At 40.3% G+C, this 23,872-nt stretch overlaps 1 protein-coding gene across 4 annotated transcripts in view; it reads left to right on the top strand.

The window, feature by feature from the left end:
• The first annotated feature begins 3,717 nt into the window (after positions 1-3,717).
• COL9A1 (collagen type IX alpha 1 chain) overlaps positions 3,718-23,872 on the top strand; it is a 66,171-nt gene continuing 46,016 nt past the window's right edge. For 2 of the 4 annotated variants that reach the window (XR_007202189.1, XM_048296728.1), the window contains exons 1-10: positions 3,718-3,881; positions 4,190-4,263; positions 5,660-5,737; positions 5,879-6,011; positions 13,342-13,738; positions 19,773-19,850; positions 20,594-20,614; positions 21,638-21,712; positions 22,262-22,297; positions 22,407-22,469. Coding sequence is in view for 3 of the 4 variants with exons in the window: in XM_048296728.1 (XP_048152685.1) it covers positions 3,868-3,881; positions 4,190-4,263; positions 5,660-5,737; positions 5,879-6,011; positions 13,342-13,738; positions 19,773-19,850; positions 20,594-20,614; positions 21,638-21,712; positions 22,262-22,297; positions 22,407-22,469 (969 nt within the window). In the remaining variant the exon portion in view is untranslated. Of the gene's footprint in view, positions 3,882-4,189; positions 4,264-5,659; positions 5,738-5,878; positions 6,012-13,341; positions 13,739-19,772; positions 19,851-20,150; positions 20,440-20,593; positions 20,615-21,637; positions 21,713-22,261; positions 22,298-22,406; positions 22,470-23,872 lie in introns of those variants that run through there. The other 2 variants (XM_048296725.1, XM_048296726.1) reach the window with 2 other exon arrangements.

Raw genomic sequence — 23,872 nt, 5'->3', positions numbered from 1 at the left:
ATTACCCTACACTTGAGGAAGCTGGTTTAATTATTTGTTTCTGGTTAAATTAAAAGGCGCTTAAGTCAGTGCAAGTTTTGCCCCTGATATCAATGAGATCAGTCCCAGGTCCAAGTTACCTTAACTCTAAGCATGATAAATAAAGAGCAGGTTTTTCAGAAATGCCATCACTCACAGCCACACAGTTAATCTTGAGCTGCCAGAGCCAAACACAACATAACAACAAACTCACTCAAGAGTGTGGTATGTGCTTATCCTGAGGTCTGGTAAATTCCAGGGAGAGCAGTGACCCTTACACTGTAGGTAAGGATAAAGAAGGTAGAAAAGCATAAAGTGGATTTTTGTTACTGTAAACTGAACAGAGAACGTGGCCATAAGAAGCTGAAGTCACATGAGAAGACTAAAGGCACAATTTAGAGAAGACCACATGGGAGAGAAGTGGTCCCCAGGAGATAGGAGAGAGATAGGCAATAAATAAGAACTAATGTCTTCCCTGCTGATCCTCTCCTTTCCAACTGCGTGTGGAAGAGATGTGTAGGGCTGGGAACATTAACCACTGGTCCTTTATGGGATCACTCATGCAGGCAGAGGCCCCACTTTAACTGCACAAATTGGACTTTAGTAGTTCCTCCAGTTCCAAGGCCTGTTCTTGAGGCTCCAGTACCTTCATATACATCACAAATACTTTTCAGGGGAAGAACGAACTTGCCTAGTTCCTCCTAAAAGTCCTGCTCAAAAGTATGTCAGTGACACTGAGCTCCTTCAAGCCCAGTCAGAAAATAAACATCAAGAAAGGATTTTTCATTTCATTTAGTCATCCTAAATTGTTGTAAACCCAAGCCTGTACTGAGAAACCTTCTGCTCTGCCACATTTCATGGCTCCTTCTGAGCCAAACTTTGCTTACTGTGGTTTTTGCTGGATTGTGCCTTCTGAAAGTCCAACTGCAGCCACCTTGCTGCAAGCCTTTCAATCACAGAGAGCAAGCTTTATATCTGCAAGAGAAGCTGGGTCCCCCATTTGCTATTTCCCTCCAATTCAGCCACATTCTCAGAGACAGCAGTATGAATACCTGTCCTCCAACTCAAGCTACACAGAAGAACAGGATTATGGAATGAATATGGAATCAGATATTCGAGGAGTGGAATGTGAAGTCAGGTATGTAAGCACACCTCTGCATGCTAGCAAGGTGATGACATTCCTACATAGCTTATTTTCAGGAGGTAGTATTTGAACAAAGTCACCACTGTTTAATTAATCCACTCTCAAAAGATGATCAGTTAGTGTTTAAACGATGAATCCCTGAACAACTGGCTAAATAGCAATCACTGTGCACTAAACTTTTCTGAAAAAAATCTATACTGGCCCAATTAATAAAAAGAGAAAACTATGAAGTGACATAGAGTGACAAAAAAATAGTTAGATCAGCTAAACATGAGTGTTAGTTGGATGGGGACTGTCTCTGTGACAGCAAGATATGTAAGATACATACTCCATCTATCCCAGTTTACATTTTCTTGAAATAGGAATAATATTGGCTAGATCATGGGGCTATTAAATTTGCTTCCACTAGTTTGTCTGTTAATATTTTTCTGGCTCTTTCAAGGTGATGTGATAATTATTAGCAGAACATCTAATCAGGAATTTCATCACAGATTGTGAGTTTTCCTTCAAGATGGAGACATTAAAATGCACACAGAGCAACCAGAGGCTATTATTCTTCTAAAGAATTTTTCTTTTGCCCTCAAACAGAATAGTAAATGTGTTTTCCCAGCTTTAGTTACATAGTGTCTCCCATGTTTTATTTCACTAAAAATATCTTTTGAAGATCCTCTATTGGGAAAATACTCCAGACATAAAAGAAGTTCCCCCCTTGAGAATTGCTGCGATGAAATGCAAGCAAAATCAGATTATAGATTGCTCAGAAACAGAGTATATGTTCTCTGAATTTCTCTCTTGAATGTTTTCTGAACAAGACTCCCCCTCTTTGGAGAGAATGATGTGTGTGTTAAAAACCCCAGACACAACTGATGGCAGACATCTTCACACCATATACCAAAAAATATTGCTAACTTACTGTAAGGTGGTACTACTTAGTTCCATATCTAACTACTGGAATGGGTTTTTCTTCCTTAATACTGTCTCAAATAAATTGGCAGTACTGAGCAGTCCCAAAGGCAAAGGTAATGCCACAGCTTATATACAACAAAAGAGATGGTTTGTCACCTGACTCTTTTCCATCCCTTCACAAACCTTCTGGTATTCCTTCTAAGCCCTGGGTGCTCTCAGTTGTTCCTTCACATGCCATGTGCCCCTGACATTCCCCTTCATTATAGCTTCAAGTGACTTCCATGTGCTGCTCTTTCTCCTGCTCCTTATAGACTCCTTCTGTGCCCTACAGGTACCTTTGCATGCCACAATGGAAATATCTGCATGGGGGATAAGGCACTTGGGTGTGCGGTGACTTGGGCAAACTTCTTGTGAAATCAAATTAATAATTTGCTTCTTTTGGTTTTTTATTTGACGGAGGTTTCATGTGACAATCCTGGTGCTGCTAGCTTATGTTCACAATTGTGTTGGACCACAAGAGTCCCTGGATGTACCTTTCTCTTGAAGGGTGAAAAAATGGTATCACCAAAGATACACTGCCTTAGGCACCAAAAGTAGACATTATTCACGGCAAACTGTTCGTGTTTGTGATCTAGCTCCACCCTTTATAAAAATAGATTTAAAACTGTAAACCACATTAACACTGAAATTACCAGTACTGGGAATTACAGTGTCTTACAGCAAATTGGGATGAATGGGATAGTTCATTACCGAGTTATTTCTTCAGACACTTATCAGACAGCAGAGGTTATTGCATTTTCTATATCCCACACTTTGAAAAATCTGGAAATTTAAGGCATTATTAACCAGACTATCAGTAATCTAGAGAAGATGAAACCTTACAAATGTGATGTATAAACATAACCTAGCATACTTTCTCATACATACATGAATTTTGACTGTGGTGCCTAACAGGACTTTCTGGCCATTTAATCTCTTTTCCTTGGTTTTTTCATGCATACAGATTTTAGTTTCTCTCTCTTTTTTCCATCCGTGAACAAACATGAGTAAATGCCTTTGTGTGTCCAAGCATATGCAATAGTCTCTTTGGAAAGGGAGTGCTTTATCAATGATAACAGAACAGGAGTCTGCTTAATAATGCCTATGTGCATGCCTTGAGGTTAGAGTCTAAGCAAAGAAAACCCCTTTACATAATCTGTTTTATTTAGAAAGCCCAAAATAACCAATTTTTTTTTAGAAAAACCTGTCTGGGACCTCACCAGACAGGCTTCTCCTGAGACCACCTGATGAGTAAATCAGTGAGAAATGGAAATGCCTTCTTTATAGGACACAGATTCCCTTCTCAGAGCTTTTAGTGTTAACACCACATCAGGGCCATCAGCTTCCTCACACCTTCTGGCGCATATAACTCATTCCCCTGCCTGTCTGAACAGCAGACCCCACCATTCAGAGACTGGCTTTGCTGAACTTACATTTTCTGGATCTGCCTGCCCTCGTGCTGGTGAAAGAAGCAGCCTTTAATTTGCTCTCTTGGCTTCTTTATATTCAGCTGGCTCCAGAGATCCGCCCTCAGAGCCCACCAGGACACACGTCTGTCCAGCCTCCACCTCCTTCCCTTGGAGAGATTAAAACCAGCCCAGCAGCCTGCACCTCCCTCTCTGCTGAGTCCTGGTGCGGCAGGAGCAGCTGTCTGCACCCACTGCTGCACTCCTCTGTCGGACTAATGAGAGGGAAGCAGGCAGTGTGACGATACACACTGAGTATTCACATGAGAGAAGTGAAGAAATCCAGCAGTGAAGATGAAAAGCCACTGGTAAGAGAACAAGTGGGATTTAGAGACATCTGTAAATAAGAGATTAGAACAGTGAAAGCTGTCCTTGCCAGCATTATATGAAGGGACTACCATAAAAAGAGCTTTATTGATGTGTTTTATTATAAGGCAAAAATAAAATGTTGTCATGTAAAGAAATTTTCTTGTCAAAGAAATTGTCTTGTCAAATCTGTTAGTAAATCCTTAACTGTTTTTTTATACATTTAATATGCATGGCTTGGAGGAGAAATTTAATAACAAAACCTGTCAGAAACTATAGATTCATACTGGAGTTTTCTTTCTGTTTACAGGAAAATTACAGCTTTCTTTTACCTGTGTAGTTTTCTGTGGTCTTTCATCTCAGCCACCATCCAGCACCAATCAAGTAAGGAGACAGATTTTATCCACATTTTATCTTTGTGTAATTTTGAATGTCAAAAGAATTATCCTGTGTTTATTCAAAACTAAAATCCTCTGTAGCTAGCCATCACACGAAGCGAGAGCTGTCTATGAGCATTTATGTACGGATGGATGGATAGAAGGATGCATATGAAAAGCAGGGCAAAAAGCAAGAACTATGTGTGTTGCTTTAAATTTGCTATTAGATGTACTTTTAAGGTAAGGATTAAAACCTGGATTTAGGTGGTAGGTACGGACACAAACCTTCCCCTGTCTTTCAGTGCTTCTAGTTAGACATTCTTCTGCTACATGTGGCAATAAACTGGTTCTACTTTATTTGCTGGGCATAAAATGTAAATGGCTGGATGTCAGCCATGTGCCTCATCAAAGAATATAGAATGAGGTCTTTTCTAAGGTGTAACATGTCAACCTGAATGTTCTCTTTAAGCCTATGTTGTCAGAAGGAAACCCACATTTAGGGTTGAGCCTTTGCAGCACACAAGAGGCTCTCTGTAGGTTAAAAAAGTTTCTCCTTCCAACTTCCACTCTTCATTCTTCCCTATCCACACTCTGCTAACATTTTCCAGATTGACTTGGTACTGGACTTGTACATGGCTCTTAAACTCTTCAAATAAATGCTTATTTTTCCTTCCTCCTTCCTTAAATCTGGGACTCTTGTAGGTCTTATGGTCACTACAAGTTTTTTTGACAAATAATATTCTGAAAAATTGGATTTTTAGATTTAGTTTCCTCAAACAAATTTCTTCTACTTTCTTGTTTGGGTAAACAAAAACAGTCTGTAAGTTCTTCTTGCCCCCACCCTACATTTCATGAATGTTCATTTTCTGATCAAATCTGGCACAGGGGAGAGTGGGAAAGTTTGAAATACCAGAGAAGATGGAAAAGATGCCAACAGATTCTCAACAACTTCTTTAGTTGGCATGAGGTTTGTTTAAGTTTCCTTGGGACTAGGGACACTGTTGATTTAGGAAACTGGCCTTATTTTTTTTTTTAAGTTTGTTTGATCCACCAAAAGTTACAACCCAAAATCTCGTTAAACAGCAGGCCTTCTTTAGCTACAACTACTTCTCAACAGCTCTGCAAGAGAAGAATGCATTCACAACACTCTCATTTAAAGGCTTGAAAGAAAAAATCAAATAATATATCAAGTTACCATTTTTTATTTGGAGCTCTCTAGAAGCAGATGATTATTTTCTTAGACCTCTTTACTGAGTACAGTTTAAATTATTATATACTTCTAATTGTTATTACTTATAGCTCTATTTAATTAATAATAATCTTACAGTTGCTTCAGTTAATTTTCTAAGGTGATCTGAGCCAATGTGCAGGCACATACTTAGTAAATTCGCTTCTTTTTTCAGGACTACCAGTTATTCTGGGTGCCAGTCACAGAACTGATATCTGCCCAACAATCAGGATTGGTCAAGATGACTTACCAGGCAAGTAGCATCCTGACTTTTTCAGGAAAAAGCTGTTGTTCAAAAAATTTATAAGGTTATATTCAGCTCTGTGACAGCACAATTCTCAAATTAAATTAAAATGAAATTTACATTATGGACATCTATATTTTTTTCTTGCAGGCTTTGACCTGATTTCTCAGTTCCAAATAGAAAAAGCTGCTTCCCAAGGAATTATCGAAAGAGTAGTGGGATCCACTTCTCTACAAGTGGCTTATAAATTGGGACCCAATGTAGACTTCAGGATACCAACCAGGTAATGCCTTCCTTGTTTGGCTTTAAAATATAGATATTTTGCAGTCTTATTGTTTAAGGGGTAGATCTCCCACCAACTAGATCTAATTTGAAGCTTTTGGAAGGGGAAAGAGGAATTCAACTTTTTTTGTTTTTCATTGCCACCACCAGATCAGACTGATTCTGTAGCAGCAATTTCAGGGACTTCCACTTGCTTCTAACCAATGATATTACTCAGAGTGCCTCAAGATTTGCTGATACTAAGGGATTCACCTCTAGAAAGTCATGTCAGAAGCTGCTGATGACTTGAAATACGAGGCAAAGAAAATGTAACAGGAGGAGAGGGAAGAAAGTTTTCTCAAAATATTGACACAAAGGGATCTTTCTGATCATGTGAGGCTTGCAGAGACAAGGTAGGATAATAACTCACTGATTCTGAGGTAAAGCTTTTTTGTTGTGTGTTTGGTTTAGGTAACAGGTACATGAATGTTCCTGGCTGATTTATGGTCATTTAAGATATAAAAGTTGAAAATTATTATTTAGCATGTCACAGTGAATTTGTGATAGAAGTCAGGATTTAGGAATCTAATTGTGTTTGTGCTTTACAGGCCAGATTTGCTGCTGGTGAAGGAATAGAGACAGTACAGCAGGGTAGAGATGTCTTTGCCAATTTTAGGCAAGTCTGGATTCTGTTCCAGCACCTTATGTAATCAAGAATGCCTCAACTTAACAATTAACTGACCTATTAACTGGACGATTGTTTCAGCTAGGAATGACTGGGTTGTGAAGTGTTTCTGTCTTACTCTGCCTATCACTGACAACTTTTCTTGCTGCAGTCCTCCCTGGCTCCTACCTTCATAGCCACCAGGTTAAGCTACTTTAGAGCTTTAGTGTTTGGTTTCTTTCAGTCCCAGACAGAAATCAGGGCTGCTAGTGCATGAGTGTGAATCCAAACACAGACAGCAAATGGGGTCATTGCTTCAGTAAAAGTTGGAGATTCTCAGATATAAGCAGCAATATTTTCACTTTCAAGAGAGTTTAGATTTATTGCTACAGATGGTTCTAATGAAATATGTGCTTGATATACAAAAGTTATCCCTGAACAAGCCTATATCAACCACCTTACTACAGCATCTGAGCTGACTCCTGCCATTGGGGTTGTTGGCCCAGGGAATGGATTAAGGTTTGAGTCCCAACCATGCTCTAATGCATCAGTGTGCTGCTCCTCTGTCACGGAGCCCGAGCTCGCTGCTCTGCTCCAGAGTTATTTTACAGCGTGGCCCTCTCAATGGGAGGGAAGAGGAGGGAAGGGGACGGGAGGGAAAGGGAGGGAGAGAAGGGGAGGGCAGTGCACGGGAGGACAGAGCTGCCCGGCCCGCCTCGGCTCCCGGAGCTGTCCGTGCCCGCGGTGCTGAAGCCGCATCCGCCGCGGGCCGGGATGCTGTGGCCGGGGTGCTGTGGCCGGGGTGCTGTGGCCGGGGCTCACACACAGGAGATCACCCTCCGGCCCCCGGCCTGTGCGCTCCTGCTTCATCGAGAGGTGGGGGAGCTAAAAATAGAGTGAGTTTTGGAAAAATGTCCAGCATGGATTTCCCAAGCTGGATGGCTGCTATAGCCCAAGTGCCATAGGAGCACTGGGGAGGGACCCTCATCAAACACGTTGGCAATGGGCAAATAATTTTTTAGGCTAACATATGATAATTATACTAAGGCAGAGGAGCCCATTTTAGAGTGGCTATATGGTATGGGAATGAGAGCTCAACTGGACGGGCATGGCTGAGCATTCAGTCTTTGATGTAGCAATAGCTTATGCCTTGAAAAACTCACAGAGCTTCCTTAAAATGCTACTGAGCTGTAGGTTGATCTTTCTGCTGCTTAGCATGCTTGCTCAGAAGTATATCCCAGAATGAACAGAAATGATTGCACGCAAGTCATAACTTAGCTTCTCCCATCATCCAAATAAATTCCCATTGGCCACTGCTTCTTCTAGAGTAAAGTCTGCTGAATGATCAATACAACATTCTCGATGTAATAATGGTGTGGTGTAATCATGGTGCAGTAACTTTGTGTGGAACAGCCATGACACAGCTCTTTTTGCTGAACATGGTGAACCCATTATATTTCAATTTAATCTATGTACATGTTGTAGGTGTCCATCAGTTAGTAACTACTAAATTAATCCTGGTTTTTTTGATAATAATCATGTTTATTTTTAGCAGAAAACTAAAAAAAATATATTGGCACAAAGAAGTATGTTCATGATACATTTCTGACACGTACGAAAAGGGCTAGTTTTCTTTGTGCACTGGATGAAATCTTAAACCTTTGACTTCACAAATGCAACTGTCACCACACACACACACACACACACACACAACATAGAGAGGACATTTACAAAGATTTATCAGTAAACTTGAAACATCCAGAGAATTTCAAAGGTCGATTTTCCATTTTTTTTTCCTTTGGGAATATTACTTTTCTGTGAAGTAGTGCTCCTCAAGCGCACATGCTTGAAGGTCTGGCTTTCCTACACAACCACCAAAGTTCTTCAGGTGCTTTTCCTTTCACATTGAGAGTAAGCTATCCTACACAGATATTGATGAGGATGCTGAAATAGAAAAGACAAAATACAGCTAAGAAGCTAATTAGGTCATAAGAGAATTAATTAGCTCAGAACTGGAAGTTTCTGAAGAATAAAGATCAGCTGAGGGTAATTAGTCCTAACAAATAGCTTCTGGTTAATGACTTAGGACAGATGCTTTTAAAAGTGCTGAGCTAAGTTTTTTTGTTATTGCTTGTTCAATTGCTTCTAGGTGGTATCCGCCAGGTCAGCTGTGATAACAGGCAGCTTCAGGAGATGCAGACACCAGTGTCTCCAGATTGAGCAAAAGAACCCTCAACCCTGGGCACATGGTACTGCAGTATCATGAGAATGGCCACAGCAATTTCCACAACCACCTCCAGTGGGTTGTGCTAACATTTCTAAAATCTTCATTTAGCAAGGACTAAGTTAATTCAGTGAGAAATGGAGCTCACCTGAGAAATTAACTCAAAGAAACAAATGTAATAAAATAAGCAGTTACTCTGTAGAATTTAAATAGGTACATAGTTGACCTTTTAACACACTCTTCTGCTCTTGATGTGATTTACCAAAATATGAATATTGATCTAATATCGATATCCAACTGAGATGGACAAAAACTCTCTAACAGTTTAGAGTTAGAAAGTGCATGTTTTATTTGGCGCCAGGCTCTGTGTGGGATAGCTCCCTAAGACGCAGGGCCCCGATACAAGCAAACACACAGCTTTTTATTTACAAAAATTATGAATATCCAAAATACAAATGCATATTCATAACATTAACACCTCCCATTCTCCGCTTCGTATGGAAATGAGCTTAAATGTCATTAAGCATGCATAGTGTGTGTTCTGAATTGAGTCGGTGGTCTTGAATTGGTCCTAAAAAAGATGAAGTAACTCATCTTCCTCATTTTGACCTTTTTGCTTCTCTGACCTTTAACAATCCTAATTACTTTAGTGACCTCTAAGTTTCCTCTTGTGTGACTTTTGGACGGGTTCCCACAAAGGGAGGAAATTGGCAATTGTCCTTGTTCCCTCCACCAACTTATCAATGTTTCTGCTCCTCGTTCTAAGCACAGCTAAGCAAACATACAAATGACAGATCATCAGTTATTTGGTAATCAGTTATTAACATCTTAAAACCCATTTCAGGTCCAGCTCTCTTAACTACTTTAATTAACTCTGGCTGAGCCCAAATTCCTTCCTATTCTAACTAATTTCAACACAGCTAGCCTATAACTAAAATCTTTATGTTTCTTCTAAATCTATGTTTCAGATGAGTCCTGGGGTCAGTGGGATGGGTCAGGGCTTTCCTCACCATAGTCAGATGACTTACCTTGTTTGTATTATAGCCTGGGTAGGACTTAGCTTTGAAATCTCAAAGAAATCTTCCTGGTAAGTATTCAAGATATGGGATTAGTGAGAGTCTTAGGTATTTATGAAAAAGATTAAAAGCAATAGAAGTGTTTCAGGAGTTCCCCTAGATGAACTGCAAATGTTTCAAACTTCCAACCTTCCAATACTTAAAAAATTTAGGCAAATATTCAAATATCTGATAAAAAAAGAATGACCTAGCCTTGTATTCTTAAAACAACTAAAGCAGTTAATAATAGTGTGAGTACACAAGGAAGGCAGGACTGGAATGCTTTCTCACAGAGTTAAGATAAAAAACTAAATTAAATAAAAATCTCTGATGGCTTATATGCCTAAAAATTTTAAGTGGATAGGAAATGGTTCAGGAATAAATCTGAATTTTGGGCTTGAAATATGTTTCCATGTTAATTCTTTCTTTGCTCATTTACCTGAATCTGAATTTATAATTGCTTGATTCCCTTCCATAAATCAGTGGAATTGGAAACAACTATGTTAAAAATAATTTCCAGAAATAATTTGAGTGCTTATACAGCTATCAGCTGTTCAATAAAGTTACGGAGTCCATCACTCTTCACTTGACAGTGAGATGGAGGAATAGCTTCTCTACAATTGTTTATTTAAATATCATGCTAAATTTGCCATGGTTTCCAAATATTTAGCATTTTAAGTTGTTGACTTCAGAAGGGTTTTGCCTATATAAGGATTAGAGGCTTTGGAAAGAACTGTGTTCTGAAACACACTGAAACCACTAAAGAATCATTACTGTTGGAGTAACTGAGATGAGAATGTGTCTCTGCTTTACTTGTAGAATTATAAATTTTACACAGCAACAGTCCCCAACAGAGTACCTTTCTGGTGGTGGGTCATGCTTCAACCTGTTGAGTCATGTTACTGACACTGAGTCTTCAGTCTAAAGGCAGCAGTTCTTCTGATTGGTTGCTAACATTTTTAAAAACTGTACATAATTACCCATGTTTGTGCACTGACTTTTATCTTTAGTTTGATATACATTTCTTATAATTTAGTTTTCTCTTAACAATTTCAGAAGCTCTTACATTATTTCTCTTTGCATATCTCTTGAAAAAGTGATTTCTTTCCTATATTAATGTCTGAAAAAAGAAGGAGAGCCCATATAATGTCTTGAAAAGTACTAAGTCTATAGCTAAATGTGGTGCAAAGAATTCATTTGCCAATCTGGTATAAACAATCTTCTAATCAAAAAGAAAGTTTACATACTAGGGTTTTCTTGTTTCTTTTGTTGTTTTGGTTTTTTGGAAGTACAGTTTTGTCAGCTGAGGTGGGATGAGAATGTGTGTGATAGTTTAACCAGTATTGCCATGACAGCAAAACTCTGTGCAGAGAAAGATTGAAAACCTCTTCACAGAGGATCTGGAATTAGTACTGCTTCTTTTAGGCTTGGTGTATCAGATCCCATGGAGTCATTGAACTTAACAGAGAAAGTTGAATGTCACAAGGAGGCTTTTTAAAGATTGCCTAACAATACTGCCTTCAGTGTGATAGTAGAGAAACCAGCTCTTCTGCAAGAACAAATGAGATTCAGCAACTGAAGAGATAAATGACCTAGCTGAGCTAAGGTTTTAGCAGTAAAGGAGGTTGAATTACTTTTAAAAGAGATATTATAGAGGAAGGACACAAAGGGTGATAAAAGATGTGCTGAACTGGATCAGAAGCTTAGTAAGAGTGACGGTATGTCTGGATAGGGAGAAGAAATATCCTCCTGTAGCAGAAAAGAATATATATGCTTATTGTGTAGGCCAGAAACCTAACACAAGGAGGGATAGAGGACAGTAAAAACTGCAAAGTGCTCAGAACCCAGGGAAAGCTACAATATCCACACGTTAACATTTGCATTTGAGATGGCAAGATACAAACTGAAAATAAATGATGACAGACCACAAGGAGTTAGATAAAATCCTATCAAGCAAAACCAGCTGGGGCAGCTACTTCATTCTCAGTCAAAAGGAACACAATTCAGAGCAAATCACAGGCAGATTAAAGATACTGGCAAGGAACCCACTCTTCCAACTTTGTAAGTCCCCACACCTTATATAATGAGCTAAACTTTCCAGCTAAACATTCCCCCTCCTTATACCCTAGCTCTCAGGTGTATGCAAGGGCTCGCGGGAAAAAGAGGAACACCGACAGTGCGGGTACTTTATTTGTAAGGTGAAGCTGCTGCTGCCGCTGCCAGGCTCGCTCTGTCCTCGCTGAAATCTGCTGAGGCTATGCCGCTGCCTGCTGGAACACAGCTGCACTACAGCTTGCAACACCGCAAACTGGAGAGATTGCTTCTGGAAGTACTCTTTTTCTAATAGTCATCAAGCTTACAAAATAAGAGCTAACTTACTCCATTTCTCTGTTTCCCACCCCGTCCCCCATAGCCTAAGTCCTGAGATTCACTAATGCTAAATATCTGCTGAGATAGGATTGATCTGCCACTCAAAAATAATCTTTGTTCAAAATGTCTACTTGTTTGAGAAGTTATTCCAATGAAATCTGGGACAAAATAGCTCTGCATATCTTCATGCTTAAGAAATTTATTCAAAGTTATTAATAAATATGGATAGACGGCAAATAATGTATTGATGTCAACTGGATATGACACTAGAGTTTCATGATCCATAGAATACAGAAAGGCCTATTTCTTAAATATTGTACTAGATTCAGTGATACATTAGAAACAAAAAATGACATTGCTGTTTTGCAGAGTGACACAGCCAGTGCTATCTGTGTTTCTAAAGCTCACCTTGCAGGAGTTGCTAACATACAAGATGTTCTATATGTGGCAGATCTGTTCCCTTCTGCTTGTAGCCTTGTGGTTGAGTGTCACAGGACATAATACACTTTGAGTGTGGGTTCTCACCACGTGCATATCGGTCAACGAATGATTTATTGAATGATTTCTGCTGAAGTGATAACTAATACCTTAACAAAATGGTTATTGGCAGGCTGAACAAGAAAAAGCGTTTGAAAAATACATTCTTGTGCCTTCTAAATCAAATCAGATCTGCACTTTCTCCCTGGTCACTGTAAAGTCATACTATGTTGACTGATTTTGTAAATCTAACAGTGGGAAATAGGATAATTGTAGGAGGTACTTTCTATATCTGAAGTAGGAGTTTGTTGTTGTTCCATCCATTACTCTTAGGAAGGGTTATCATAAAAACTGTAAAACATTGGAAGAACCCACACTTCTGAACCAGTTCTTTTGCCATTAGTAACACCCTGTTTTGGGGCTCAGCATGCAGAGGAGCATTGATAAAAGAATGGTTGAGACGTAATTCTACTGAGTAATGGCTTCTCATTACTCTGTGGTGATATGTGGAGCTTTTCAGAGCTAATACAGAACAAATGTACTGTATTTTAATCCTACACAGTGCCATATATTCCAACGGATTGCCTGATGAATATTCCTTTCTAACTACTTTTCGGATGACTGGGGCCACACTTCAGAAATATTGGACTATTTGGCAGATTCAGGATTCTTCAGGAAAAGAACAAGTTGGAGTGAATCTCAATGGTCAAGTGAAAAGTGTTGAGTTTTCTTATAAAGGAGCAGATGGAAGACACCAAACGGCATCATTTTTGCATCTGCCTTTCTTGTTTGACTCCCAATGGCACAAGCTTATGATAATCGTGGAAGCAAACAGTGTCACACTTTTTATTGACTGTATTAAAATAGAATCCTTAAACATAAAACCAAAAGGGAAAATCAACACTGATGGCTTTGCTGTGCTTGGAAAACTTAAAAATAATCCTCAAATTTCAGTTCCGGTAAGTTCCAAAATCTTTTATTTCTGCAAAAATTGTTTTACATTAAATGTGGGGTTTTGTTTTGTGAAATGCATGTTTAAATTATTTCTGAAAGCAGAAATGGCAGAAAATAACAACTCCTTGGCAGGTAAGTACTAGCTGTGCTTTTTTAATTTTGCACATATATATTTATACCTTGCAAATTAAGAGATGACCCAGGTTATGTCTAAGTTTCAATAATGAAAATTCTTAGACATCCTTGTATTTGTTACAACAACTTTGAAATAAAAGATTGAAGTGAGACATAATTTTAAAGTATATCTCACACTGTTTGCAAAAAAACATGGACAAAGGTTAACCAGTGTTGTGTAAACCTGAAAGGGAAAACATTGCAAAAAGAAACCAAAACCATATCATGTTTCATCACCTCTGTATGTTTAGTTACTGTATTACATTTCAGTTTTAATTGAGAATGCCAGCAGAAAGCTGCCCCATGCGTCTGTAGGGATCTATCCAGCATGCTGTTATAGATGTGGATTAGGAAATTTCAATAGCTGAAGTTATACTAATTCTGTTGAAAACAAGAGTTAGTCTTTGAAAATGTCATTCAAAAATAATCCACTGGAGCTGATAATGTGACTATTAGCATAATACAAATTAGCATACGTATCTTAGCTTTGCTAACTCTGAGGAATACTGATGGATGAATGGATAGGTGGGATGACGAAAACATTACACATTACACATATCCTATGCATGTTACTAGGGTGAAAAAAATCCTATGCCAATACTGTTTTCCTCCTTGGAAAGATACTTAGATTAAAGGCAGAGAAAGCTATAGGTATTAATGCAATAGTTTTACAGCACCTGGCATACAATGCTAGAGCAAACCGTGCCCTCAAGTTAAGACACAGAGTCATCCCTTTAAAAATGAGAGCGTTCCTGTTGCCTGTTGAAGTAGTGATTCCAAATGGCAGCTGAGAAATGAGGAGAGAGATGTGGTATCAAGGCCTTCTGCTGGTACTCTGGCTGACCTTTGGCAAGGATTAAAGAAGTGAGGAAAAGAAGAAGAGCAATGTGGAATCTTATCCTCTTTCCTCCCCAGCCTCTGTTTTGCAGAGACTTGCTCTTTTCAGCAAGGTATACAAACGAGCAACATTGATCACCCAGGGCTCTTCAGGCATCTGGTGGGGAAAAGTGTCTGCCATTAAGTTCTGCCTTGCCTGTGTTTAAGACTGTACATCATTAGGCACCAGTGTGGAGCTATGTTAACTTCAGGACAACCTCCTTTAAGGATGAAAGAACAAAATGGAATTAAATAATTTTTACAATTCACCATTTGTTATGCAAAATACTTGTTTATAACTTTAGCATGTTTCTGGGAAGATTCAGTCATATGAATGTATTTTATGAAAAAAAGTTAAATCTTTGCATGAGTTAGGCCTTAAAACAGGGGTATGATGCACACTTCTTGACAAAAAGAATAATGAAGCCCTGGAACAAATTATCAGGGAAGACAGAAAGTAAGCATGACACTATATTCTTAAACTAAGTTTGTATGTCTAAAAATACACTTTATTTTTAGACAGAACTGACTTAGGACACACTAGATTGAGTTGCATTGCCTGTGCTGGGAAGCCCAAAATGACAATGGGAGTCGTTCAACCTGATATTACAAAAATGTAGATTTATGAACCCCATATCCTCTGAAATGATGATAAAGGAATTACATAGTCAGATGGACTAGTAATTTTAAAATGTCTACTTATATTGCAGAAGTTTCTGTTTTAGCCTGTGTATTTTATTTAGCTTTAAATTGACTAAAAAAATCTGTGTTTTGGGATATTCTAGTAAGTTGCTTGATTATAAGCTTAAATATCTCAACAGTCTTGCTTATTTAATATGCCCTAGGCACAGCTTTTGATTTACTCCCAGGCGTTGTTAAAGTGTATTACTTCCAGTTGTAGAATTTTAAAAGGACATCAATTATGTGTTTCCTATTCTTTTTTGTAGCATTCTGTGAGGGCCCTATTTATTTTGCAGAATAGGTCAACTTCTCATAGGTGCACTGTAATACAAATAATTTTAAAAGGGATTCTTTATTGCTTGTTATTACTATGATTGCCTAGGAGAATAATAGATACTGTTCCATTAGAAACTGCATCTTGCCTTTCGGCCTTTACAAAGATTTATTCCAGGATTTCTGGAATGCTTTATGGAGGGCAAATTTTTATACAGATTCAAAGCTGCATTTTATCTTTTCTTTTTTAGATAAAAGTATCTAATATTTTTATATTTTTATCTAAAAGTAATTAGTACAATCCATTATAAATGCTAAGCAATATGAGATACAGCATCGTTTCAAAGCTGAAAAGGAACTTACTTCCTAGCTTACATGTTTTTTATAGGAAGGTAAGGGAATTAATTTCTTACTGCTCAAATTATAACTTCTGTGAGATGATATAATTGCCTTATTTCCTGTGATTTCAGAGGCATTACCATGGTTTTCTCATATTAGACACTAAACATTTTGCTAGATGTGACTCAGGATCATTATTTAGTTGACATTTAATGCTGCTAACTAGCTCAGGGAAGCTACGTGACTTGTAACATCTAAGAGGAAGCTGCTTGTCAATATTTGTTTAACAGGGATTAATTTACACTATAGAACAGATTGTGTCTGTGTACTGTAAAAAGTCACATCTTGGTTTTTTTCACCCCATGAAATCTCACATTCAGAAGGCTGAACCCTCGCTATGGAAAAACAAATAACACCAGAATTGACTGTAATGTTCAAAGGCTTTGAAAAAAGGTGCAAGGAAAATGAAGCTCTAAAAACCTATTTCAGAGATGTTGAAAAATGGATAAAACATGTTTAAAATAGCTCCGGAATGAGAAGCATTTAAATATACGTAGTTTATTCTTGGTCACTTAACAAATGTACAAACAGTTGATAGCAGACCTCTCTTAGAAGAAACACAGATATCCTTGACAAAGCATTATAAAAAATCTCCAAGTGAAAAATTGCTTAGTTGAGTTGTACTTCCCCAGGAGGGATAACTTCCCCTGAATAATCACCAAGCCAGCAAGAGCCCAGTGGGGTACAAGGAGCCAGATCTCCCAGGGGAGACCTACAACTGTGCTCTGAGGGTCATGGTTTTCCTTAAAGCCTGTGATACTGCTAAACGCATCCCCGTGACTAATTTTATACTGAAAATGCTACCCCACATATTTAGGTCTCATTTGCATCTTACTTAACCTTCACCTCTCTCAACTAAAGCACTAATAAGAAAACTGAATTATGTGGTTGATATCAAGAGGTGCCAAGCTTGTGGGCATTTGCAGGAATTTTTGTAGAACTTAAAGAGGACAAAACAGTGAACAGACAGACACAGTTAATTATATCTGTGCTGGCTAAGAAATTAAGATGAAACAGAAATCCTGTAGGAAACCTGCAAAATGTATGTCAGGAATATTGACCAGTGGGTCTTAAACATTCATTGTAGTTTAACTCCAGGTAGCAGCTAAGCCCCACACAGCCACTTGCCCACTCTACCCCATGGTGGGATGAGGATTGGAAAAATAAAAGTAAGGAAACTTGTGGATCAAGATAAAGACACTTTAATAGGTAAAGCTCAAGCTACGCACACAAGAAAAGCAAAACAAGGAATTAATTCACCACTTTCCTATGGCAGGCAGGTGTTCAGCCATCTCCAGGAAAGCAGGGCTCCATCACATGTAACAGTGACTTGGGAAGACAAACACTATCACTTCAAACTCCCCCCTCCCCTTTCCTTCTATTCTCAATTCTGCACATGACACTGTATGGTTTGGGATATCACTTTAGTCAGTTGGGATCACCTGTCCTGGCTGTGTCCCCTCCCAAGTCCTTGTGCACTCCCCAGCTGGTGGGGTGAGGTCAGGAGCAGAAAAGGCCTTGACTCTGTCCGAGCACTGCTCAACAATAACTAAAAGATCCCTGTGCTATCAACACTGCTCCCAGCACAAATCCAGAACACAGCCCCATACCAGCTACTGTGAAGAAAATTAGCTCTACCCCAGGCAAAACCAGCACACCACCTTTGGGTTTAAAAGGTTATATGTCAATATCTTTGCTTATGATTACCGCCCAAATTATCTGAGGTTCATTTCTGTTAACTTTGTGCCTGTACTTAGTCCTTAATAACACTGCATATTGATATCAATAGAATACCTACATGAGACATCTTCAAAATAGTGGCATCCTTTAAATCAGCTTAACATAATCAACAAGATCATTGTGACACACTGGCATGGGAAAAGATACCTTGACATCAAATCTAGAACATTATTTCCCCTTCTCTCATCTCTCCTAAATCAGTGGGAAGCCAGTCACACCTTTTACTGCCTTGCCAACAGAAGAGTTTTATTTTTCATTTTTAAAAAGTCAGGTTTCATATCAGCTTTTGTTTTATATAGCCTCAAGACAGATAGTGTTAACTTTCTCCTTTTCATAGCTGGTACAGTGCTGTATTTTGGATTTAGTGTGAGAATAATGTTGACAACTTACTCCTGTTTTGGCTGTTGCTATTGTATGGCTGCCTTATAATATTAAATTAGTATTAGTTTTTTTATATGTATATTATGGCACTTAATTGGCTATTATTATGAAGGTTTGAAAATGAGAAGTGGATAAAGGAGGGGAAGAATTGACTCACAGATGGTGGTGTCAGATAACAGGTAAAAGAAACAAGGGTACCACTTCTGTTGTGCTCCAGTGTCAGCACTCTGGAAACTGTGGTGACTGCAAAGCAAACAGAACAGCAGAGATGTGATAGAGAGGATTTCAGGAGTGGCAGCGCTGAAGTGAGGAAGGTGAAAGCCAAAAAGAAAAAGTAGCAACTTTTCAACTTTTGGATATGTGGCGTCTTGCAGAGATTTTAAAGGACTTCAGATTCAAAGCATTTAGTAGTTCTAGCAGTCAGTAAGCAAACAAGTCAATTTAAGGATGGTGGCCAGTCTGCCTCCTGCATCAGTTATGCGTTGGGACCGAAGAGCACAATGAGGTATCCCATAGAAGGCAGCCAGGAAGCACCAAGATATCATTTTGTGAGAGTGGTGGTGGGGAGCTTCTTTAGTCCATGGAATAAGGAGAAAGGCTTAGGGAGGCAAAGAAATGAGAACTGAAAGACTCTGGACACTCACTCCTATTTTCTGCTTCTCAGGAAAAACCAGAACCCTGATTTATATTGTAACAAGAAAAAAAAAAACGACCCTCCAAAACTTTCTTTTCCCCCAACTCCTTAGCCATCCATAATAAAAAGAAAGGAATAGAAGCCTCTGAATGTTATCATCAAACTGAAAAATCTCTGGATAAACCACTCAGTGGTACAAAAGCCAGGCTGATGCAATGTGTAATGTGAAGGAAAAACAACACAAGACTTTAAAACTGAGATACAATAAATACACACAATTTAATATGCTTTTGGTACTTAAAATTCCACGTGATGCATTATATATCAATGGATATACTTCTGAAGTTCTATGTTCAATTTGGTAACTTTCAGCAGCCGGGTTGTTTTCTGACCTATATAGCACATCAAGCGAGTTGTGGTGGCAGCTTCTGAAAAGGAGTTTACCTTAATCTTGTGTTGTTTCCCAGTACCAAATAGTAAAGTTTGAAGAAGATGTGAAATTTCACAGAAGTATATTACTCAGTTGCAATCTGTCACTAGTGTGCGTGCGAACCTGTAGGGGAAAAACTTTTTGTATGTCTAATGAAACAACAATACAGTGTGTGGAAAAATGACAGCGCTTATAAAGAATATGTAAAAAATGACACCCAACGAATCTGTCTTTCTCTTTAAATCCCTCGGGCTGTTTACGCCCTCTCTTTAAGAGACCTCCACAGTTAGGGGTGGGGGAGTGCAGGGCGAAGACTGCTCCACCTGTAGCTATTGACATTAAATACCTAGCGTTTAACCCTCTCCGTAGAGTGCCAGTATTCCTCCTCTTACACTCTTGGCCAGAGTGACCCCCTGACCCGAATTCACATGATCTTTATCTCCTTTGCCAGTTCGAGATCCAGTGGATGGTGATTCACTGCGACCCCCTGCGACCCCAGCGCGAAGGCTGCGGCGAGCTGCCGGCTCGGGTGAGCGCCCTGCCCTGCCCTGTGCTGCCCTGTCCACCGCTGCAGCCCACGAGAGTCTTGTTTTTTCTCCCCCCTCCTGGCCGGAGATACTCTTTTTTACCATACCTGCCTGGTATTCTGTGCTTTTAGAAATCCAACCCCCCAGAGCAGCACGAGCAGCCGCAGCCTCATTTTAACCCTTCCGTGCCTTGCTTTCTGCCTCGCCCCTGGCGGGCTGCTCGGCTGGGACCCCTGCGGGCGCTGTGCCTCGCAGGCAGAGCGGCTGTCGCGGCCGCCCCCGCCACCGCCGCCGCACCGGGCGCCTGGCGGCGGGAGACCCGCGGGCGCGGCGGGGTCGGTGTCCGGCCCACCAGCAGCAGGGCAAAGGGTTAAGGTGCTGCTAGCACTCCGTCCTCGCCTGCCCGGCCGCCAACCTTCCTCCAATCCCCGCGACCCTGCCCAGGGCCGGGCCGCAGCCGGGAGGGGCTCCGGCCGCGCTCACCTTTCGCCCGCCCGCCCCGGCAGCCGCAGGCTTCTCCCTCCGTCCATGGCCCGCCGCCTCCTGCCCCTGGCGCTTTTCCTTCAGGCGCTTTGCCTCGGCCTGGCTCAAGTACGTTTGTTCTGACTTTGGCTCTCGTTTGTTTTTTTTTTTTGTTTTTTTTTTTTTTTTTTTTTTGGTTGTTGTTGTTGTTGTTTTTTTTTTTTTTTTTTTTTTGTTGTTGTTGTTGTTGTTTGTTTGTTTTGTTTTGTTCTCCCCCTCGCAGATAACCCAGACGGGAATCGAGGTAAGTGCGAGAGAAGGGACGGAGCTCGGGGTGCTGGTGCAGAGGGACCGAAGGCTGCTCTGCCGTGCCCTGGCACCCACCGCCGGAGGGTGTTTGTCCCACTGTCCCCCCCAGTAGCTGTGGGTGACGCTGCAGAGGCGAGCTGGCCGCGGGGCGGTGGTACCGTGTGTGTGCCTACCTGGTGAGCACAGGGCAGGTGACATCGGCCGCGCTTGAGCTCCAGATACAATACCGCTGGACGGAATATTTCTGGGAAGTCTGGTGTGTGGAGGAAAAGTGTCCAGAGCAGCAGTGCTGTGGGGAGCGAGGGACCAGGCTCAGGGCTCGGGGCAGCCTCCTGCTCACAGAGCCCCGTTATGGGGCCGCGGGCCGAGCTGGCTCCAAGAACAGAGCCCCCCATTATAGGCTCGGAGACCTGTAACAGCCTTTCCCCGAGTTTCCACAGGCTGGCGGCGCCTGCTGCCTCCCCTCGGGAGCCTGGTGCTTTGAGAAAGTGCCTCTGTAGATGTTAATGTAATCCTGAGGAACCAGGGAAAACTGCTGAGCCTGTCAGTGAAGCAGGGAAAGGGTTGTTTTAAATTTTCTTTGCTAGTATGAACTCTTAGGAAGATTGTTTCCTTTGTGTTGGCTGAATGAGTAATTAGTGTAGTGAATTTCGGTGTTTGATTCTCAAAGATCACTTTTATTTCTGCCATCCTGTCATTGCCATGCGGCATTCAGAACCTGCTGGGTGGGGAGTGGAGCCCACCTGGCCCTGCCAGCACTGTGGGCACTGAAGAGTGGCTGGGCCCAGGGAGGGGGGTTTAACACCTTCCCCATTCCCTTGGTGAGGGCAGTGTTGCCAGCCCTCATAGTGACAGTCAAAATAGGATATAGGGCCTGTGATACACATGGGGTGAGGATGCAGCTCCTTCTCACAGCTGTGACCTCCTGACTAACCCATAGCCTCTAACTGTGCTGGTCCCCCAGACTGGCTTGTGACTTGCCAGGCTCTAATTGCTCCTTTTTTTTACTCCTTGTCAGAGAGGTCCCCCTGGTCCACCAGGCCCCCCAGGTCCACCAGGGCCACCAGGAGTTCCCGGTATTGATGGCATTGATGTAAGTGTTTCCCATGGCCTGCCTAGGAAAGAGGAAATGCCTTGAGGTGTGTCTGTGTTGTCTGTCAGCTTTTGATCCTGAGGATCTTGAATTTGGCTGCAGATACATGAAGGAAATGATGGGTCTCATACTCTGTAGTGGGCTGAAGTGAGAGCAGAAAGCAGCTTTTTCAGATTGTCTTTGGTATAGAAAACTCAGGATTATTTATTTTATGTAATCAGCATCATATGCTGTGATTATCTGCCATAATGGGGTGTAGGGGTTTTATAAATTTAATCTCAAAAGGGATTACGTAGAATCACTCATACTAAATCATGGTAAGGACTTTTGGCGTTATTCCTGATAGGAGCTACTACGTGTGTTCCCTTGATTCCTGTCAAAGTTTCTGTGATGATTTGTTAGCCTGTAATAGAAATGATATAGATTTAATATTAATTTGTACAATAAGAGTCAGTTCAGGGTTATTTCTGATAATCTGTAAATCAGTGATTTTCATGAAGGACGATTGTTGTAGTTCTGACTAATACCTTCCTTTTCATATCTTGGTAGGGGGAGAGAGGCCCGAAGGGCCCCCCTGGTCCACCGGTAAGTGATTTCAGCTACTTTGCATTTGCTTCTGTGGGAGAAGAAGTTTTGAGTTTTGTTTCTGCTCCCCTCTGTGAAACATACTTAACTGTCCCTTTAAATCTTGTAGGGTCCAGATGGGGATGCAGGCAAACCAGGATCCCCTGGGCTGCCTGGAGAGCCGGGAGCTGATGTGAGTACACTTGATTTTCTAGAATTTTCTTTATTTTTTTCTTTTTTCTTTTTTTTTCTTTTTTTTCCAAGAGTAAATAAATAAAGCACAAGGGCTGTCGGTGCTGCCACCTGGCCCTGGAGAGGGCGCTGGGCAGTGGTCTGAGGGAGGACTCGTGCTGCCGCCTCTGGAAGCCACCTCTGGTCGCAGGGCAGGGCAGCAAGGGCATGAGGAGGGTCTGCTGATGCATCTTCCTGTCCTGTGGAAAATAATAAAGATCAAAATTTCGACATCATCTACTGTTGATGGCCTGTTAGGTCATACCTCTTGAATAAATTTGTAGTGATAAAAATGCCTTCAAACATTTTTGGGAAACTTCGTATTTCTCTCTCTGGAGACCACTGTTAGAAAGCATTTCTTGTTATGAATCAAGATTGTTGCATTAGTACTTAGATGTTATGCCAGGAGGTAGGCAATTTTATGTTTAATTTGCATAAGCTTTTAAAATTTTAAATATTTAAAATATCAAAAATGAAGATTATATGCAATAAACCAGTGTATCGGGGGTATTGCAAATTATATAAATGAAAAAGCCTAGTATCTATTTAAGGTTGCAATGCTGTTAGAGGTTAATATTTAATTTGCTTTTGGAAAGAGATTTAGTGGACATGGAGTTGGAAGAGTCTTCAATTAAACTGTTCAAATGTTGTATCTGTAAGAGGAAATGGGCTTTGTGAGTGACGTCTCATACCACTTCACTTTTTCCTAGAAACCATACAGGCCCACAAACCATCTGTATAGGTCAACACCCTATAAGCAGCTCTTTAAAAATCATTGCCTCTTACAATTTTCATTTAGGGCTTAGTTCTGTTTTCCTTGCCAAAATTCACGGGCACACAATCATGTGAAACAGAATGCACTAAACTCAGGTCAGCTTTTGGTATCTGTTCACGCTTGTATATTTCCTCATATTAATGGATGAGTGAAAATGTAATACTAGAGTACAGTCTTTTGAAATATTGAACCTTTTTCATTTTCCCTTGAGGAAAAACCGTGAGACCTTATTGTACTTTCACTGTGCCTTCAACTTTTAATTGGGGTTTTAGATGTATAATGCCTTCTGTGTTTAATTGGTGAGGCAGTTCTGACTTTTTCAATCTCATTTTATTTCAAAAATTATTTCAGTGTCAGGTTTAATAGACTGTGAAAAGGTACTGTACAGTAATTGCTTGTAATGATCATGTAAGGTTTCAAAATCAAATTGTCGGAACAATTGTGCGAACACTGAATTGCTGGAAATGTACCAAAAAAAGTGGAAGTGTACCAAAAAAATGAAAGTATTAGATAAACATAAAAGAAAAGCATTTATCTGGAATAATAATAAAAAAAAAGCATTAATATCTGGAAATTTCTAAGCCATATAA

Source organism: Corvus hawaiiensis, chromosome 3 (genome assembly GCF_020740725.1).
Source record: "Corvus hawaiiensis isolate bCorHaw1 chromosome 3, bCorHaw1.pri.cur, whole genome shotgun sequence".
NCBI classification, from domain to species: Eukaryota; Metazoa; Chordata; class Aves; order Passeriformes; family Corvidae; genus Corvus; species Corvus hawaiiensis.
The sequence above is the reverse complement of the archived record's forward strand: the minus strand, read 5'-3'. Positions and strand labels throughout refer to the sequence as shown.